Source organism: Pseudopodoces humilis, chromosome 15 (assembly GCF_049639895.1).
Source record: "Pseudopodoces humilis isolate 2021_Gansu_Grassland_sample_001 chromosome 15, ASM4963989v1, whole genome shotgun sequence".
Classification (NCBI taxonomy): Eukaryota; Metazoa; Chordata; class Aves; order Passeriformes; family Paridae; genus Pseudopodoces; species Pseudopodoces humilis.
Window position 1 is genome coordinate 16,681,293 of NC_142214.1, and position 13,010 is coordinate 16,694,302.

Sequence of the window (13,010 nt, forward strand, 5' to 3'; positions counted from 1 at the left end):
GTTCAAAACCAGAAGTTTTATTTCTTTTTTGTAAAAAAAGAGTAAATAAAAATGGACCTTTTTTTTTTTCTGATCAGGTTGTAACACCCACCAGCTGCTGTCCCCACAGCCTGTATCTCCAGCAGTGGAGGGGAGGATAGACCACTAAGACTAAAGCAATGCACGAGGTTAAAACCAACAGTTAATAGAATCTCTGCAGGGATGAAACTCAGAACAAAACAGCCTTGGGTCCTTCCCCATTAGAATGAGCTAAATGCTGGCTCAGCACTAACCCTGTAACAGAGCAGAGACCTTCTGCCCCCAGCAAGTCATTCCAGATAGGCTAGCAACAAATTTATCTGAAACCATTCAAGCCCACACCCAATGCCCCTTGGCAGAGCTGCCTCTGACCAAGCTTTGCCTCAGGACTCCAGTCCCAGCAGCATCAAGAACATGTTGGTCGGTCACCTTCTGCCCTCCAGCCACATCCCCACCTCCAGCCTTCAGAGCACACACCTGAACCAGGCAAGGCAACCAAAAGTGTTGCAGTCCAAGAAACAGATAGAGAAGAGCAAAGAGGCAGCAAAAAGGAAACACTGCCCAGGTCACTGAGGCAAGGGGGTTTGGGAATCAGCACACACAGAACAAGCACGTCCTTGTGCTATAAACAGAACAGAGGAATTAAATTTTCTAATCCTTTCATGATAAAGGTGAAGAAAAGGAGTGAAAAATAATTTGGGTGTTCTCATTGAACTGAAGGTCAAGCCAAGCATGTGGCCAGGTTAAAGCAAAACATAGTCCTTCAGAAATAACTGATCTGACTGTCCCCATGCAAACACATTCACATGGGCTGTGACAAAGCCACTCTTCCAGGCAGCAACACATTCTTTAACTGTCAGGTAACAGCTTCAGCCTTGGGAGAAAAGGAAAGAGCCAGTACATTAGTGGGGAGAGAAAGATTATTCCACCCTCTCTAGGTGAAAACAGAAACCAAGGAAAAGCCAGAAGCTACAGTTTCCCTGAAGATACCGCATCTGTTGGCATCATGGTGCTCAGCTTTAGAGATCAATCCAGTGCAGGAACAGTGAGGCACCCTGCTCCTCTGGCAACCCTTAAAACAGGATGAAGAGGGGCACCTGAGCAGGGCAAACACCCACTCACTCATATAAAAAGAACTTGGAACTTGCTGGCTCCTCTGCCACGAAGCCAGTCCTCCTCTTTTCAAGGCCTAAAACTCCTTCCTCCTTACTGATGAGGTTGCCTACTTTGGACAGACGCAGTTGCTTAATCCGAGCTTTCTTCTACCTCTTTTTGCTTCTTCTTCTTCTTCTTGGTGCTGCTGGTCTCACTGGTCTGTGGAGAGGTTGGAAAGGTCAGCAAGCCATCAAAAAGGAATCCCCCACTGCCCATTTCAGGAGGAACAGCTCCATCCTAGAAGCAGTGCAGGCTCCCCACAGCAAACTCCAGCACCATCCTCCCTCGGGGACCATGACGGCACCAGAGCACAGAGGTGGCCTGGCAGGAACCCACCAAATGTTCTGGGCCACCTGCCCTATTCTCCCACCACCAGTTCAGTTTAAAATACATCTCTAATACATCCTCCTCTGCTGTGGAAGGCCTGGCACTCTGTGGACACACGCTGCATTAGTCCTGGTACTTAAGGACAGACAGCAACCTCCACTATGTTTGGACCATACCATGGCAGTACACAATTCCATACCCTCTCTGTTTGTTCTTCCCCGCTCTCAGCTGCCTCTCTGGCCCTCTTTTCTTTCTTCTTCTTTTTCTTTGCCTTTTTGCTCAGCTCCTCTGGTGGTGGGGTGGCAGGGGATGATGGGGTCACATCTTCCTCATTTTCACTCTCTGAGTCTCGCTTTCTCTGTTAGGAAAACACATTGTCAGAAATACCAACACCTTCCAACAAAGCTCAGGTGAGGAGAAAACTGCCTGTTTCAATACAACTTCATTTTACAGAAGGGTGACTTGCAGACTCTCCAGCATACACTGCCTAGGAATTGCCCCCTGTATTTTTCAGTGTTTCCTGTATCCCAGATATTAGTTTAGAACACTGCTGGAACCTTTCCAAGGACATGCAAAAGCCCCGAGTTAGGGAACTTTAGGTGCAACTCTTGCATGGACATTTCTGCAGCTCTCTGTAGCCTCCAAAAAGGTTCTCTGGCACAACAAATCTCTTTTGTGGCTCCATACAATATATTTCTTGTGTTGTGTTGAGGAATATGCCCAAGGACAGTAGCTTGGTGTTTGAGCTGCAAATTGTGCCCTGGGTGGTGGGAAATTGCTGGAGCCACAGGTAAGGAACTGTGAATGGGTGCTGACCTTGTGCCTAACAAAGGGCATGGAAGACCCTGGACTAAAAATCATCATTGGACCAAAATGCAGGTGCGAGGTATGTGCAGATAATGGGAATAACAGGGCCATAAAGTAAGAGCCAGAGAGCACTGGCAATACTCACTTTTGCAGCCCTGTCCACCTCTGAAGCAGCTTGGTGATCAGCAGCTGCTTCTTTCCTGGAAGTATCCCTGAAAGAAGAGATCCCAAGGTTGCACTGGACAGTTGTTGCCTCAGGCTGCTCTGGACTGGTACAAATCCCTGTCCTCTCACAAGGGCTCTGTAACCCACCCCAGGAGCTGGGTGGAGAAGTTGTTGTGGGGGAGACCTGCAGCCAGCACCAGAACCAGCTGGGCTGGGCAACAGCACAGCCTCCCCCATTTAATTTAGCAGACTGACTCCCTCTAAAACCACAACAGGCTAAAAAGGGATAACTGTCTGCTCAGAGCCTTTCCTTCCAATGCTGCCCAAGAGCAACACACTCCAAGAAATGCAACTGCATCTGACAGGTCCAGCCAGCCTTGGGCCAAGCCTAACATGATCCATGCACAAATAGCAGCATCCAGCCCAACCCTTGCTGCGTAGGGCTGCCCTCTGAACAACCCTGTGGGAGCCACACACCCAGTACCCACCTGTAATCCACATATTCCTTCTTCCATAACTCTGGTGTGCTCTCATTGGGCTTTCCATGCTTGTCCAGTAGACCCTTCTGGATCATCATCTTCTTCTGAGTGGCCTGAAAGCAAAGTGCAACAAGTCAAACTGCAGCTCCAGGTAGGAAAAATCTTCCCTCAGGCTAAGAGAAGGGAATCTAGCAACAAGCCAAGCCAACAACTACAGCATTACCTATTTACCACTGCTCAAAGATCTTAAATAAGACAGAACATCCCCTGCACAGAAGCCTAAATCTCAGACAAGAAGCACTTTATCAGTAAATAATGGATAATCTGAAGGGGCAGTCACAGCAACAGTAATACATGGAGGCTGGATCTTTGACTGGGTTTTTCCAGCTTAATGACCTGCAGCATTTGAGCTGAACCACTTGTTTGCGAGGTTTTGCCAAGGACTCCAAAATGCTTGAAGTGTTCTGTATTACCCCATCTTTGCTGTGAGACATGTGCAGGCTGCCCCAAAGCTTTCACCTGAACTACAGGAATGGGATGAGCCACAGCAGCTTGACACAGAGTTTTGAATCCAACCTGCATCAGGCCAGCCTGGCTGCAGTTAAGCTACCACCACATGCCTGAGGTGGGAGAGGAACCCAACACTGGGTGTTCCCACTGCTCCTGTCCTTCAGGCACAGTTTCCTGTCTCACAGTGTGAATTTCAGCAGTGCTGCACCAGAAGGAAAAGAAGCACCTGCCCAGCCCCTCCAGAGCCATCAGCATGGGGTGATGGATGAAGGTCATCTTTGCACAGAGTGCTAATGCCATCCACTTCACATCATTTGGCTCTTCACCAGAGGAGGGCTGGCACTGTACAGATCTGAGGAGCCCATGCCTCAACACCAGCAGTGGCCCCCAGGCTCTTTTGGGGGGGAAAGCCTTGCTTCTACCAGCAGTGGGCTGCCACAGCCCTGACGCTGGGAATTGCCACCATCACAGCAGGATTGCAGCAGGGCCCTGAAATAGACACAGGCACAGCTCTGCCTAAGGGTCCCAAAGTTCCACATCTCAACAGCTGGGCTCCCATCACTGCCCTGAGACTGACCCCACTCCCACAGGAGCGCTCACCTTGGGACCCAGCCCCCACTTCCGGGGATATGTGTCTCTCTCCATGATCACTCTCTTGATCTTTGCCACGAAGCCATGGTCACACGTAGAAATGACTGCTGTGGTCATCAAGGCAATGGCTGCAGAAGCAGACATGGAGGTCAGTAACTCCTAAAGAGCAGAACTGTGTCAGCCTGTTCTGCCTCTGTCAGCACAAAGATGACCAACATCTCCCACCAGTGTCACCCCAAGGACTCACTGACTGTCACACAGCTCCTCTGAAGACCCTGGTTAGAACTGGGCACCCTTTCAAGTCAAGCTGGCAGTTGCTGGAGTCTGTTTGCAGTGATCTACCAGGAGGTGTGATGTGCCTGGTGGCAGCATGTGATCAGACACCATGCCTCGTCCTAGTGAGGCTGGAGCCCCCAAAGAGGGGCTCCAACCCTGCCAGCACTGCTCCCCTCCTGCAGGCAGCCAGCCACACACCACAGCAGCTCCCAGTAGGACACTGGGACACTGCAGGATGTCTGGAGGCTGCACAGCACCCAGACCCTAGAACAGGAGCTGGGGTGCTGCAGGAGGGCAGCTCCACTGCACTCAGAGAATGGATAAACTGTGTCATCACCTCACACACAGCACACCTGAGCATCACACAGCTGCTGAGCCCCTCACACCTTGCCCAGGACTGATGCAGCTACTGTTTCTTAACATCCTGCCCAAAAACAGCTGCCTTGGGCCCACATTCCCTATCAGGAAGCACTAATTACACCTTCTGCACACAGGAACTAATTTGTGGTGCCTTTACTGTCACACAGTCTGTTATTTCTGCAATTAGCTGGACACAAAGAGAAAGAGGCATTTCATACCTAGGCAGATGGCTTCTCCTTTTGTGGTGATGACAACAATTTCCTGATTAACCTCAATCCCATCCTCATACCGCAGAACACCAGGCAGCATGATCTTGGCTCCATAGCAAATGGCATTAACCTGAAAATGTAGGGAATGGGAGGGCTTAGAAGCTATTACAAGAATTGAAGTACAAAACATCTCTAATTTTTAGCTTCCCACTGCCACCACCATCCCATTAATATCATCCCAAGGTAACTACTCATTTTTGTCCACTACATAAAACTTGGGAGCTTTGGAAGGAGAAAGCAAAGCGCCTATCACAGCAAAAAGTGTGTGAGGCGGATTTCTCATAACCATCAGCATCCTCCTCAAGTGAGGAGAGCAGATCCTCTGTCATTTAATTCATTGCTCATGCACCCTAGTGCTGCTCTGGCAGGAGCCCATATGAGGTTCTACACAAGTCACCATCAGGACAGCACAGGACATCACACAGCTCCTGATCCCCTGTGTGTTCTATCAGCTGCACAAGTCAGGAGGACACTTTGCAGTCTCTGTCTGTCCCCTGGCACTGCCTCAGGAACTCACTGCACTGTCTTTCATGACGAGCCTCTTGTGGGAAGTCAGCAGCTTCTCCAGGGGCAGGATGACCCTTCGCAGGTAGCTCTCATCCTTGTTGTTGTCGTACTGCCACTGGGCATCCAGCACGTCGTGCATGGTCACCATGTTGTCCTGCAAAGACAAAACCCTTCTAAAGTCTCCCACCAGCCACCAACTTGAAACATGCACAAGGGAATAGCTAAAGTCCAACAGCAAGTAATGTTTGAAAAAGGGAATAAAACCAGATGCCCATCACAAGCATGAAAACACAACTTAAAAGAAGAAAGAATACTTTCCATCGTTAGCTGGAGGTCAGCCTGGCTTGAGCTACCAGACTTCAACCTTCCTAATCTCAGACAGCATTTGGGTCTAAGGTCTGCCCACATGAAACCTTTAAATATGACCTAAATTAAATTCCTGGGGCTCCTAGACAAAGGTTAGTGGGCAGAAGTCTAAATTAGCCAGCTCTTTAATCTGTGACACTGAATAAATTCTGAGGCAGCTGTGAGCACCCAACACCTGGAATTCAGAAATGAGCCTGTGGTTACAGCTGTGCTAAGAGCACAAATGGGTGGGGAAGCACTTGCACTCTCATACTGCTGTTTTGCAAAAGAAGAAATTAGTTCTGGAGTTTGGACCAGCAGCAGGACCTGTCTATCACCAGAGTGCAAAGACTGTAAAAGAGTTCAAGATGACTTAAGACTGCTTCTCCAGGCTCATTCCAATGAGCCACATTCCCTGAGCTGTGCTGACTCCAAGCAGTCATTTCACACTCCTGAACTTGTGGGACACTGGGGTCTGTAGGCTGAGAAACACAGGTGACATAAAACAAACTTTCAGCCACCACAGTGCACTTCCCAGTCATTCACTATCCCAAAGTTTAATTACCAGAACAGGAGCAACATCCTGAACTGAACTCAACACTTTGGTTAGAGACCACCTACAGCAAGAGCTCTCACTGCTTGGGGGCTATTCACAAAACTCCCTGAGCCTAAACCTCCTCCTAACACTGTAAAACTCACACAGTCCCAAGGAATTCTTGCAATTCTGACAGTTTCAAATGAGCTGGTTATAGTTTGAGGTGCCACTGTACCATCTCTCCCAGGATGCCTGAGCGGACTCTGCGGAGCTCCTGCATCTGGCCCCCCACGCCCAGCAGCAATCCCAGGTGAACACAGAGGGTTCGGATGTATGTGCCCGCTTCACAGCTCACCCAGAAGATACCTAAAAGGCAGGGCAGGATACAGAGTTTTTAAGCAGAAAATAAACCACATCCTTCAAGAAAAGCTGTATGCTCAGCCCATCCCAGAGCCATCAGTATGGGGTGATAGATGAAGGTCATCTTTGCCCTGAGAGCTAATGCCATCTAATTTACATCATTTGGCTCTTTACCAGCGAAGGGTGCAGCAGTACAAAAAGGGATGAGATTTGCTTCCCAGCACACCGAAGTAATGCATGAAGCAGTTACTGCTGGACAATGGGAGGATTTAGGTCTTAAGACATCTGCCAAAAGCAGCACATTTCACAGAAAATTTTATCAGTTGTCAGTTTTACAGGAATAGGGCAGAAAAGCCCTATTTTACCTAGTCTTCTCTCAGGATCATACTCCACCAGCTTGCTCTCATAAATGGTTCTGACTCTCAGTTGTCGTTTGACAGCAGCAATGAGGGGTGGCCGCTGGAACAGGGCACCTGTCAGGGTTTCTATGGCCTAAGGAAGGAAGGAGAAGCAAGAGTTCACACCTGTGCCCTAATGCAGGAGCACCCTGGAGTCTGCAGCAACTGTGTCCACTTCCAAGAGTGAGAAACCACAAGGTTTATCCTGATTTGGTGATGCCATATTTAATAAAGCAAGTCCAAGCCAGTGATGTGATCGAGATGCCAGTGAGCACTGCCAGGATTTTTCCATTAGATGGCAGCATGTGATCAGACACCATGCCTCGTCCTAGTGAGGCTGGAGCCCCCAAAGAGGGGCTCCAACCCTGCCAGCACTGCTCCCCTCCTGCAGGCAGCCAGCCACACACCACAGCAGATCCCAGTAGGACACTGGGACACTGCAGGATGTCTGGAGGCTGCACAGCACCCAGACCCTAGAACAGGAGCTGGGGTGCTGCAGGAGGGCAGCTCCACTGCACTCAGAGAATGGATAAACTGTGTCATCACCTCACACACAGCACACCTGAGCTCCATTCCTGGCCCCTCATCTCCCACCAGTGCCCAGCACTCTGCATGCCAGATGCCAGCATGGCTAAGAGCACATGAGACTTACCCTGGCCAGCTGAGCCTCACTTTCAATGGCATTGTGCAGCCGAACAATTCCCACATACTCTTTGCCTGAAAGAATGACAAGAGCAGTCAGGAGCGGCCACTTGAATTTGATGTTGACCTCAAGGTCCATTCTGCTTCACAGCCACATGTCCCCAGAACCCTGAAATCCTAACACCCCTTCTAGGAAATGGGCATGTTTTATTACAGAGCTGGCTATTCTTCCAGGGAAATAAATCTAAGCTACATGTATTTCTTCTCTGGACTTGTAGAGGCCGAGGCCGTAAGTTCAACTAGTAGATAAAACCATGTCAGAGGTGTTTTCACTGACTTAAAACAGCTCAAGCACCAGAAAAGCAATGGAAAAATCACCTGAGGCAACACAGATGTGTCCTCAGTGGGTTGGAATAACATGCAACCCTTAAGGTCAAGGCACTGAAAACTAAGATTGGCCTTTTCAAGTTCTAGAAATCTTCATATTGTCTCCAAAATCACTTCACACATCCCTGGTCACTGCAGATGGCCCTGAGCATCAAACAAACCTGCGCTCTGTTGAGATTTGACCAGCCGTGTTGCCCTCTCGATGCACACAATGAGGCACCCAGTCACCTTGGGATCCAGGGTGCCACTGTGCCCAGTCTTCTCCACGCGCAGGATGCGCCGGATCCACGCAACCACCTCGTGAGAGGATGGATTGGAGGGTTTGTCGAGGTTAATAAAGCCAGACCTATAGTACAAAATGGCAGGGAATGGGAGCTAAGCATCAGGCCAGACATGGCAACAGTGCAGTGACTTTGAAATATTGTCCGGGCTGCAAAGAGATGTATTTCTATACAGCCAGATAAGCAATGAGCCTCCCAGCAGCTCTCAGTGAGCCCACACCCACCTGCTCCATGCACAGCAGATTATACAATCCATGCTCAAGGAATTCTCCCTTGCCTTATCACTACTATGTATTTTAAAAAAAACCCAAATTCTACAAACTCCAAGCAGTTTCAAAGCCCAGCAGGCTTTGAAGAGACTTTTCCAAAGAGCCCAGAGAATTCCTTAGGTGGTTTGCACGTCCATCCACAGACCTGCTACAAGCCCAGAATAAATAAAACTTTACAGGAAGAGATCAGTGGGTCCTATTTAAATGCTCGGTGATTATGGCAAGGCACTGAGTGAAGAACAAAGGTACAAGGGGAATCCAGCCAGAAAGTATTTTGAAGGTGTTAACTGTCAAAAAAAATATAAACCACTCTGGCCTGTACTGAACTCACCTAACATAGTCAGAAATCTCTCTCTTCAGGGGATTAGAACCGGAAGGAAGAGGTGTGTAGTGTGCTGTCCTCACATTTAACTTGTCAAAGTTCTATAAAATCCAAGCAGAAGTTACAAGTCTTTTAAAGCTCCCTTGATTTCAGTGCTGCTGTGTTGCAGTACATCTCCCCAGATACATCAGGTCTGATTTGTACATTTAAGTGATAGAGCCACTTCCAAAATGAAAATGACCCAACAATGAAACTACAATAATATTTTACAAAAATCGAGAAAAATAGAAATCCTGGACTGAAGGAGATAGGAAGGCAGTACAATATATGCATTGATAATGCAGGATAAACTGAACATTCCCCAGAAACTCAGCAGAAACAACCTGGAAGTCTACACGGACTACAGGCCATGGCCAGACCCAAATTAAAAACTCAACCAATATGGCGGGATCTTTCCAAGGCATGGAAAACTCACAAAACTGAATTGATACTGCTGGAGAGAGTGTGTACCACGATTTCTGCAGGCAGAGCACCACGTGCGCTGCTCCCTGCAGCGGGGTTACACCTCCGGGGGCAGAGGACAAAAGGAGCGCCGACACGGACGGGCCACGAGGGTGAGCAGAACCCGCCCTACCTTCAGCAGCAAGGGCCACTGCGACGTGTCCAGCTGGGCCACCCGGGATTCGGGCCTGATGAGAAAATCCTCGGTGTGCTGAATGTCCTGGGGAGGATGAATTTAAGCGGGATCAGAGAGGGGGAAGGCGGCGGGCCGCGCTCCCGCCGCCGCACGTGGCCCGGGAGGCTCCGCTGCCGCCACGCGGGGCGAGCCCGTCCCAGCCCTACCCTCGGTCCCACGGATGGGGCTGGGGGAGCCCTCCGGCACCCCGAGCACGGCCCGATACCCTCCCCCAGCCCCGCTCTCACCGCTATATCATCATCGGCAAGCGCCCGCTTCTCCTTCTTCCGCCGCTTCTTCGTGCTGGAACCTGCGGGAGCGACACGGCGGGAGTGAGCGCCGGCAGCGCGGCAGGGCCGGGAGGGGAGAGGGCCAAAGGCCCAGGGGGACAAAGCCGCCCGCAGACCTTCCCCCGAGCCCTCCCCGTGCCCCTCCCCGCCGGTCCCCACCGCTGCGCACCGTCCCCGTCCGCCATGGCCGCGCCGCGTGCTGTCCCCGCCGCTGCGCCCGCCCCGTCCCGCCGGGCCCCGCGCGCCGCGTCACCGGCACCGCCCGCCCGCCCGCGCCCCTTCCGCCGCCAGAACCGCCCCCGGCACCGCCCCTCCCCGCCGCTAGCGCACAGTTACACTCGCACTAACTGCTTCATCCGCTGGAATTTTAAAAGGACGCGGCCGTAAGCAATCTCGGGTTTTTAGTTTTGCCTCCCGGCCTGGCGCATCCGCGGCTGACTTAAGTCGTAAAATAACATCCAGCTCGGATCCGAGCCTTTCTCAACTACAATTTTACCTTGTCAAAAAGAGGCTTGTGGTAATTTAGGCCTCTTAAAATTAGTGGCTTCTCTGTTTGCGTTTCAGAGGGGAAAACGGCAAGTTCTTCATTACTTAAGTGTGGGAGGTGAAAAACACTGGAAAAGCGTTTGAAAAAACTGCAGTCTCCAGACCCAAATGTTAAAATCAGATGTTATACCACTGTTTAACAGAATTACCTCTTACCTCTGGCTCCTCTCCCACGTGTACAAAAGGGATTGCTGTCTTTCCGAAAGCTTCAGCCTCTGCAGGGTCTCTGGAAGTGCTGGCTGACAGGGCTTGTTTCACTGCCCAGTAGCTGGGTAGCCTAGAACTGCTCTTTATCCACCCAACATGCACGCCCCCGAGGCGTCTCCAGCTTCCAGGATAAAGCCTGCCCTGCTTGAGGTTGTGTATTAGCACTGCTGGAGTTGAGCAAGGCCTGTACCCAACAGCTGAGTGCACCAAAGCCAGAAGAACCTTTTCTCCTCTAAAGACCAGCTGCCTTCACCTAAGGGTCCCAAGAAGCAGAAAGCAAGAGACAGAAGTGCCTGACAGCAGACACGTAGAATTAAGCAAACAGTCCACATTGCAATAACTCTTGTAGCTTCACCACCTCCACCATTAATTCTGTTCCCAAATTCCCTCAGCTGAAGTGGATTTGCCACCGTGCAGGCTCAGTTCTCTGGGTTAACAGCTGCTACAGAGACTGGAGTCAGGCCACCATCATCTCAGGAACCACTTGCAGGTCAGCGACCAACTCCCTTCACCCACCACAAAACTCAGGGGCCTTGTGTTGGCTGCAGTGTCAGTTGTTTTCAAGAGAAAGAAAAATGAAAATATTTTATATGGGTTTTGTTTGTTTTTTGAAAGGCAACTCTAACAACATTTGATTCCTAGATACTCAAATTCTCCAACACATGCAAATTGCAGCCAGTCTTTTAATGAACAGCTTCCTTCTGCCCTAAAATAGCCTGCTTTAGGGCTACACTTTTGCCAAGCATGACAACTTTCAGTTCATACAGTGAGCAGTTTACTATGACACAAGGCAAACGTGTAGGTGAACGTATTCTCTCATCAACCATTACTTCATTGAGTTACAGAACTCGTATTAAAAATAAATAACCGAATAGAGTCTGTGCTGGAACTGTCTGAAGCGACCGGTCCGACCTGTCCCCGCGGGCGGCGGCGCTCAGAGCCCCTGTCCGGCGGGGCTCAGCATCTCCTGCAGCACGAGGTGGAGCAGATGGTTCTGCTCGGCGGTCAGCAGCGGCCACAGCTCGGCCTGCAGCGCCTTCAGCGCCTCCGCGTCCTTCTCCTGGCACGCCAGCACTGCCGACTGCAGCAGCAGGAACAGCTCGGCCGGCAGGTAGCTGGCGGCCGGCGGCAGCCCCCCGCCCGTCCCGGTACCGCTGCCGGTGCCCGGTCCGCCATCGGGCGCCTCCCAGCAGTATTGCTCCAGCGTGCGGGCGTGCTCGGGCAGCAGCTTGGCGGGCGGCGGCTGCAGCAGGAGCAGCAGCAGCACCCGCGACACCTCGCAGCGCGCCAGCACGTCCAGGAAGGCCCCGCCGGGCGCGGCCCCGGCCCCGACCGCACCGCCCAGCCCGGCCCCGGCCAGAGCCTGCGCCCGCGTCAGCGTGGCCAGCGCCCCGGCGTAGTCGCGGGCCAGCAGCAGGCAGGACGCGCGCTCGGCCAGGCAGCGGAGAGCCTGCAGCGGCAGCCGCGCCGCCGTCAGCAGCTCCGCCGCCCGCTGCAGGGGCGCGGCGGCGCGGGCGGGCTGTCCCGTGTCGCGGAGCGCCGCCGCCAGCTCCAGGCACGGCCCGGCCGCCAGCGCGGGCTGTCCCCGCTCCAGGTGCAGGCGGGCGGCGAAGGCCCCGCAGCTCTGCGCCGCCGCCACGGGCTCGCCGCAGCCGCCGCGCACCCCCCGGCGCTGCCCCAGGCCCCGCTCCTGGCGCAGGAAGAGCCGCGCGGCCTCGGCCAGCGCGGCCGCCTCGGCGGGGCCGTGGAAGAGGCTCTGGGCGCAGCGCGCCACGGCCAGCTGGCACCAGGCGGCGTAGGGCAGGCTCTCCTGGGCGCGCAGCCCCCGCGCCAGCGCCGCGAACTGCTCCGCCGCCTCCGCCACGTTCGGTTTCCGCAGGAACCGCCGCCGCAGCTTGGCCGACACCAGCCGGTACCGCGAGAGAAAATCGCCGTCGCCGCCGAGCCCCGGCCCGGAGCCGCCCGCCCCGCCGGGGCCGGAGCCGCCGCCCGCCGACAGCATCGCGGGCCCAGCGCGGAACTGACGCGCCGCGCCGGGCCGCGTTCCGCCGCGCGCCGCCGGCCAATCAGCGCCCGGCCCGCCCCGCGCGGCCGACCAATCAGCGCTCGCGCCGGCGTCTCGTGGGCAGTGGGGCGTGGCGAAGGCGCGGCTACTGCAGACGGCGCGTCCCAGCTGTCACCACCCACGATGGGCGTGGCCACGCAGCACAGGCCCCGCCCACGGGGCGCGGTTAAACGCCGCGAGCACCGCCCCAGGCACGCAGCGGGCCTGAGCAGTGTTGCGCCCC

General features: G+C 53.1%; 2 protein-coding genes and 5 non-coding genes across 7 annotated transcripts; all 7 read right to left on the minus strand.

Annotated features, from left to right (window-relative positions):
- Position 1: 1 nt before the first annotated feature.
- Positions 2 to 10,212, minus strand: DKC1 (dyskerin pseudouridine synthase 1). Its single transcript, XM_005527435.3, has 15 exons — positions 10,139 to 10,212; positions 9,928 to 9,989; positions 9,638 to 9,724; positions 9,013 to 9,104; positions 8,293 to 8,477; positions 7,755 to 7,819; positions 7,070 to 7,196; positions 6,580 to 6,710; positions 5,475 to 5,618; positions 4,907 to 5,027; positions 4,062 to 4,180; positions 2,961 to 3,064; positions 2,453 to 2,519; positions 1,700 to 1,858; positions 2 to 1,332 (listed from the first exon to the last, which is right to left on the minus strand). Exons 1-15 carry the CDS (start codon positions 10,152 to 10,154, stop codon positions 1,264 to 1,266), a joined length of 1,548 nt encoding a protein of 515 aa, XP_005527492.1. The 5' UTR covers positions 10,155 to 10,212; the 3' UTR covers positions 2 to 1,263.
- On the minus strand, positions 3,705 to 3,780 carry LOC148183090 (small nucleolar RNA SNORD83). Its single transcript, XR_015773920.1, has one exon. It is a non-coding gene; the product is annotated as a small nucleolar RNA SNORD83 (small nucleolar RNA).
- Positions 4,425 to 4,670, minus strand: LOC148183091 (small nucleolar RNA SNORD17). Its single transcript, XR_015773916.1, has one exon. It is a non-coding gene; the product is annotated as a small nucleolar RNA SNORD17 (small nucleolar RNA).
- Positions 6,283 to 6,417, minus strand: LOC148183092 (small nucleolar RNA SNORA36 family). Its single transcript, XR_015773915.1, has one exon. It is a non-coding gene; the product is annotated as a small nucleolar RNA SNORA36 family (small nucleolar RNA).
- LOC148183093 (small nucleolar RNA SNORD83) lies at positions 6,796 to 6,871 on the minus strand. The gene has a single exon (XR_015773919.1). It is a non-coding gene; the product is annotated as a small nucleolar RNA SNORD83 (small nucleolar RNA).
- Positions 7,408 to 7,653, minus strand: LOC148183094 (small nucleolar RNA SNORD17). The gene has a single exon (XR_015773917.1). It is a non-coding gene; the product is annotated as a small nucleolar RNA SNORD17 (small nucleolar RNA).
- Positions 10,213 to 11,306: 1,094 nt separating the features above from the next.
- On the minus strand, positions 11,307 to 12,724 carry F8A1 (coagulation factor VIII associated 1). Its single transcript, XM_005527517.2, has one exon. It carries the CDS (start codon positions 12,722 to 12,724, stop codon positions 11,657 to 11,659), a length of 1,068 nt encoding a protein of 355 aa, XP_005527574.2. The 3' UTR covers positions 11,307 to 11,656.
- Positions 12,725 to 13,010: the final 286 nt, after the last annotated feature.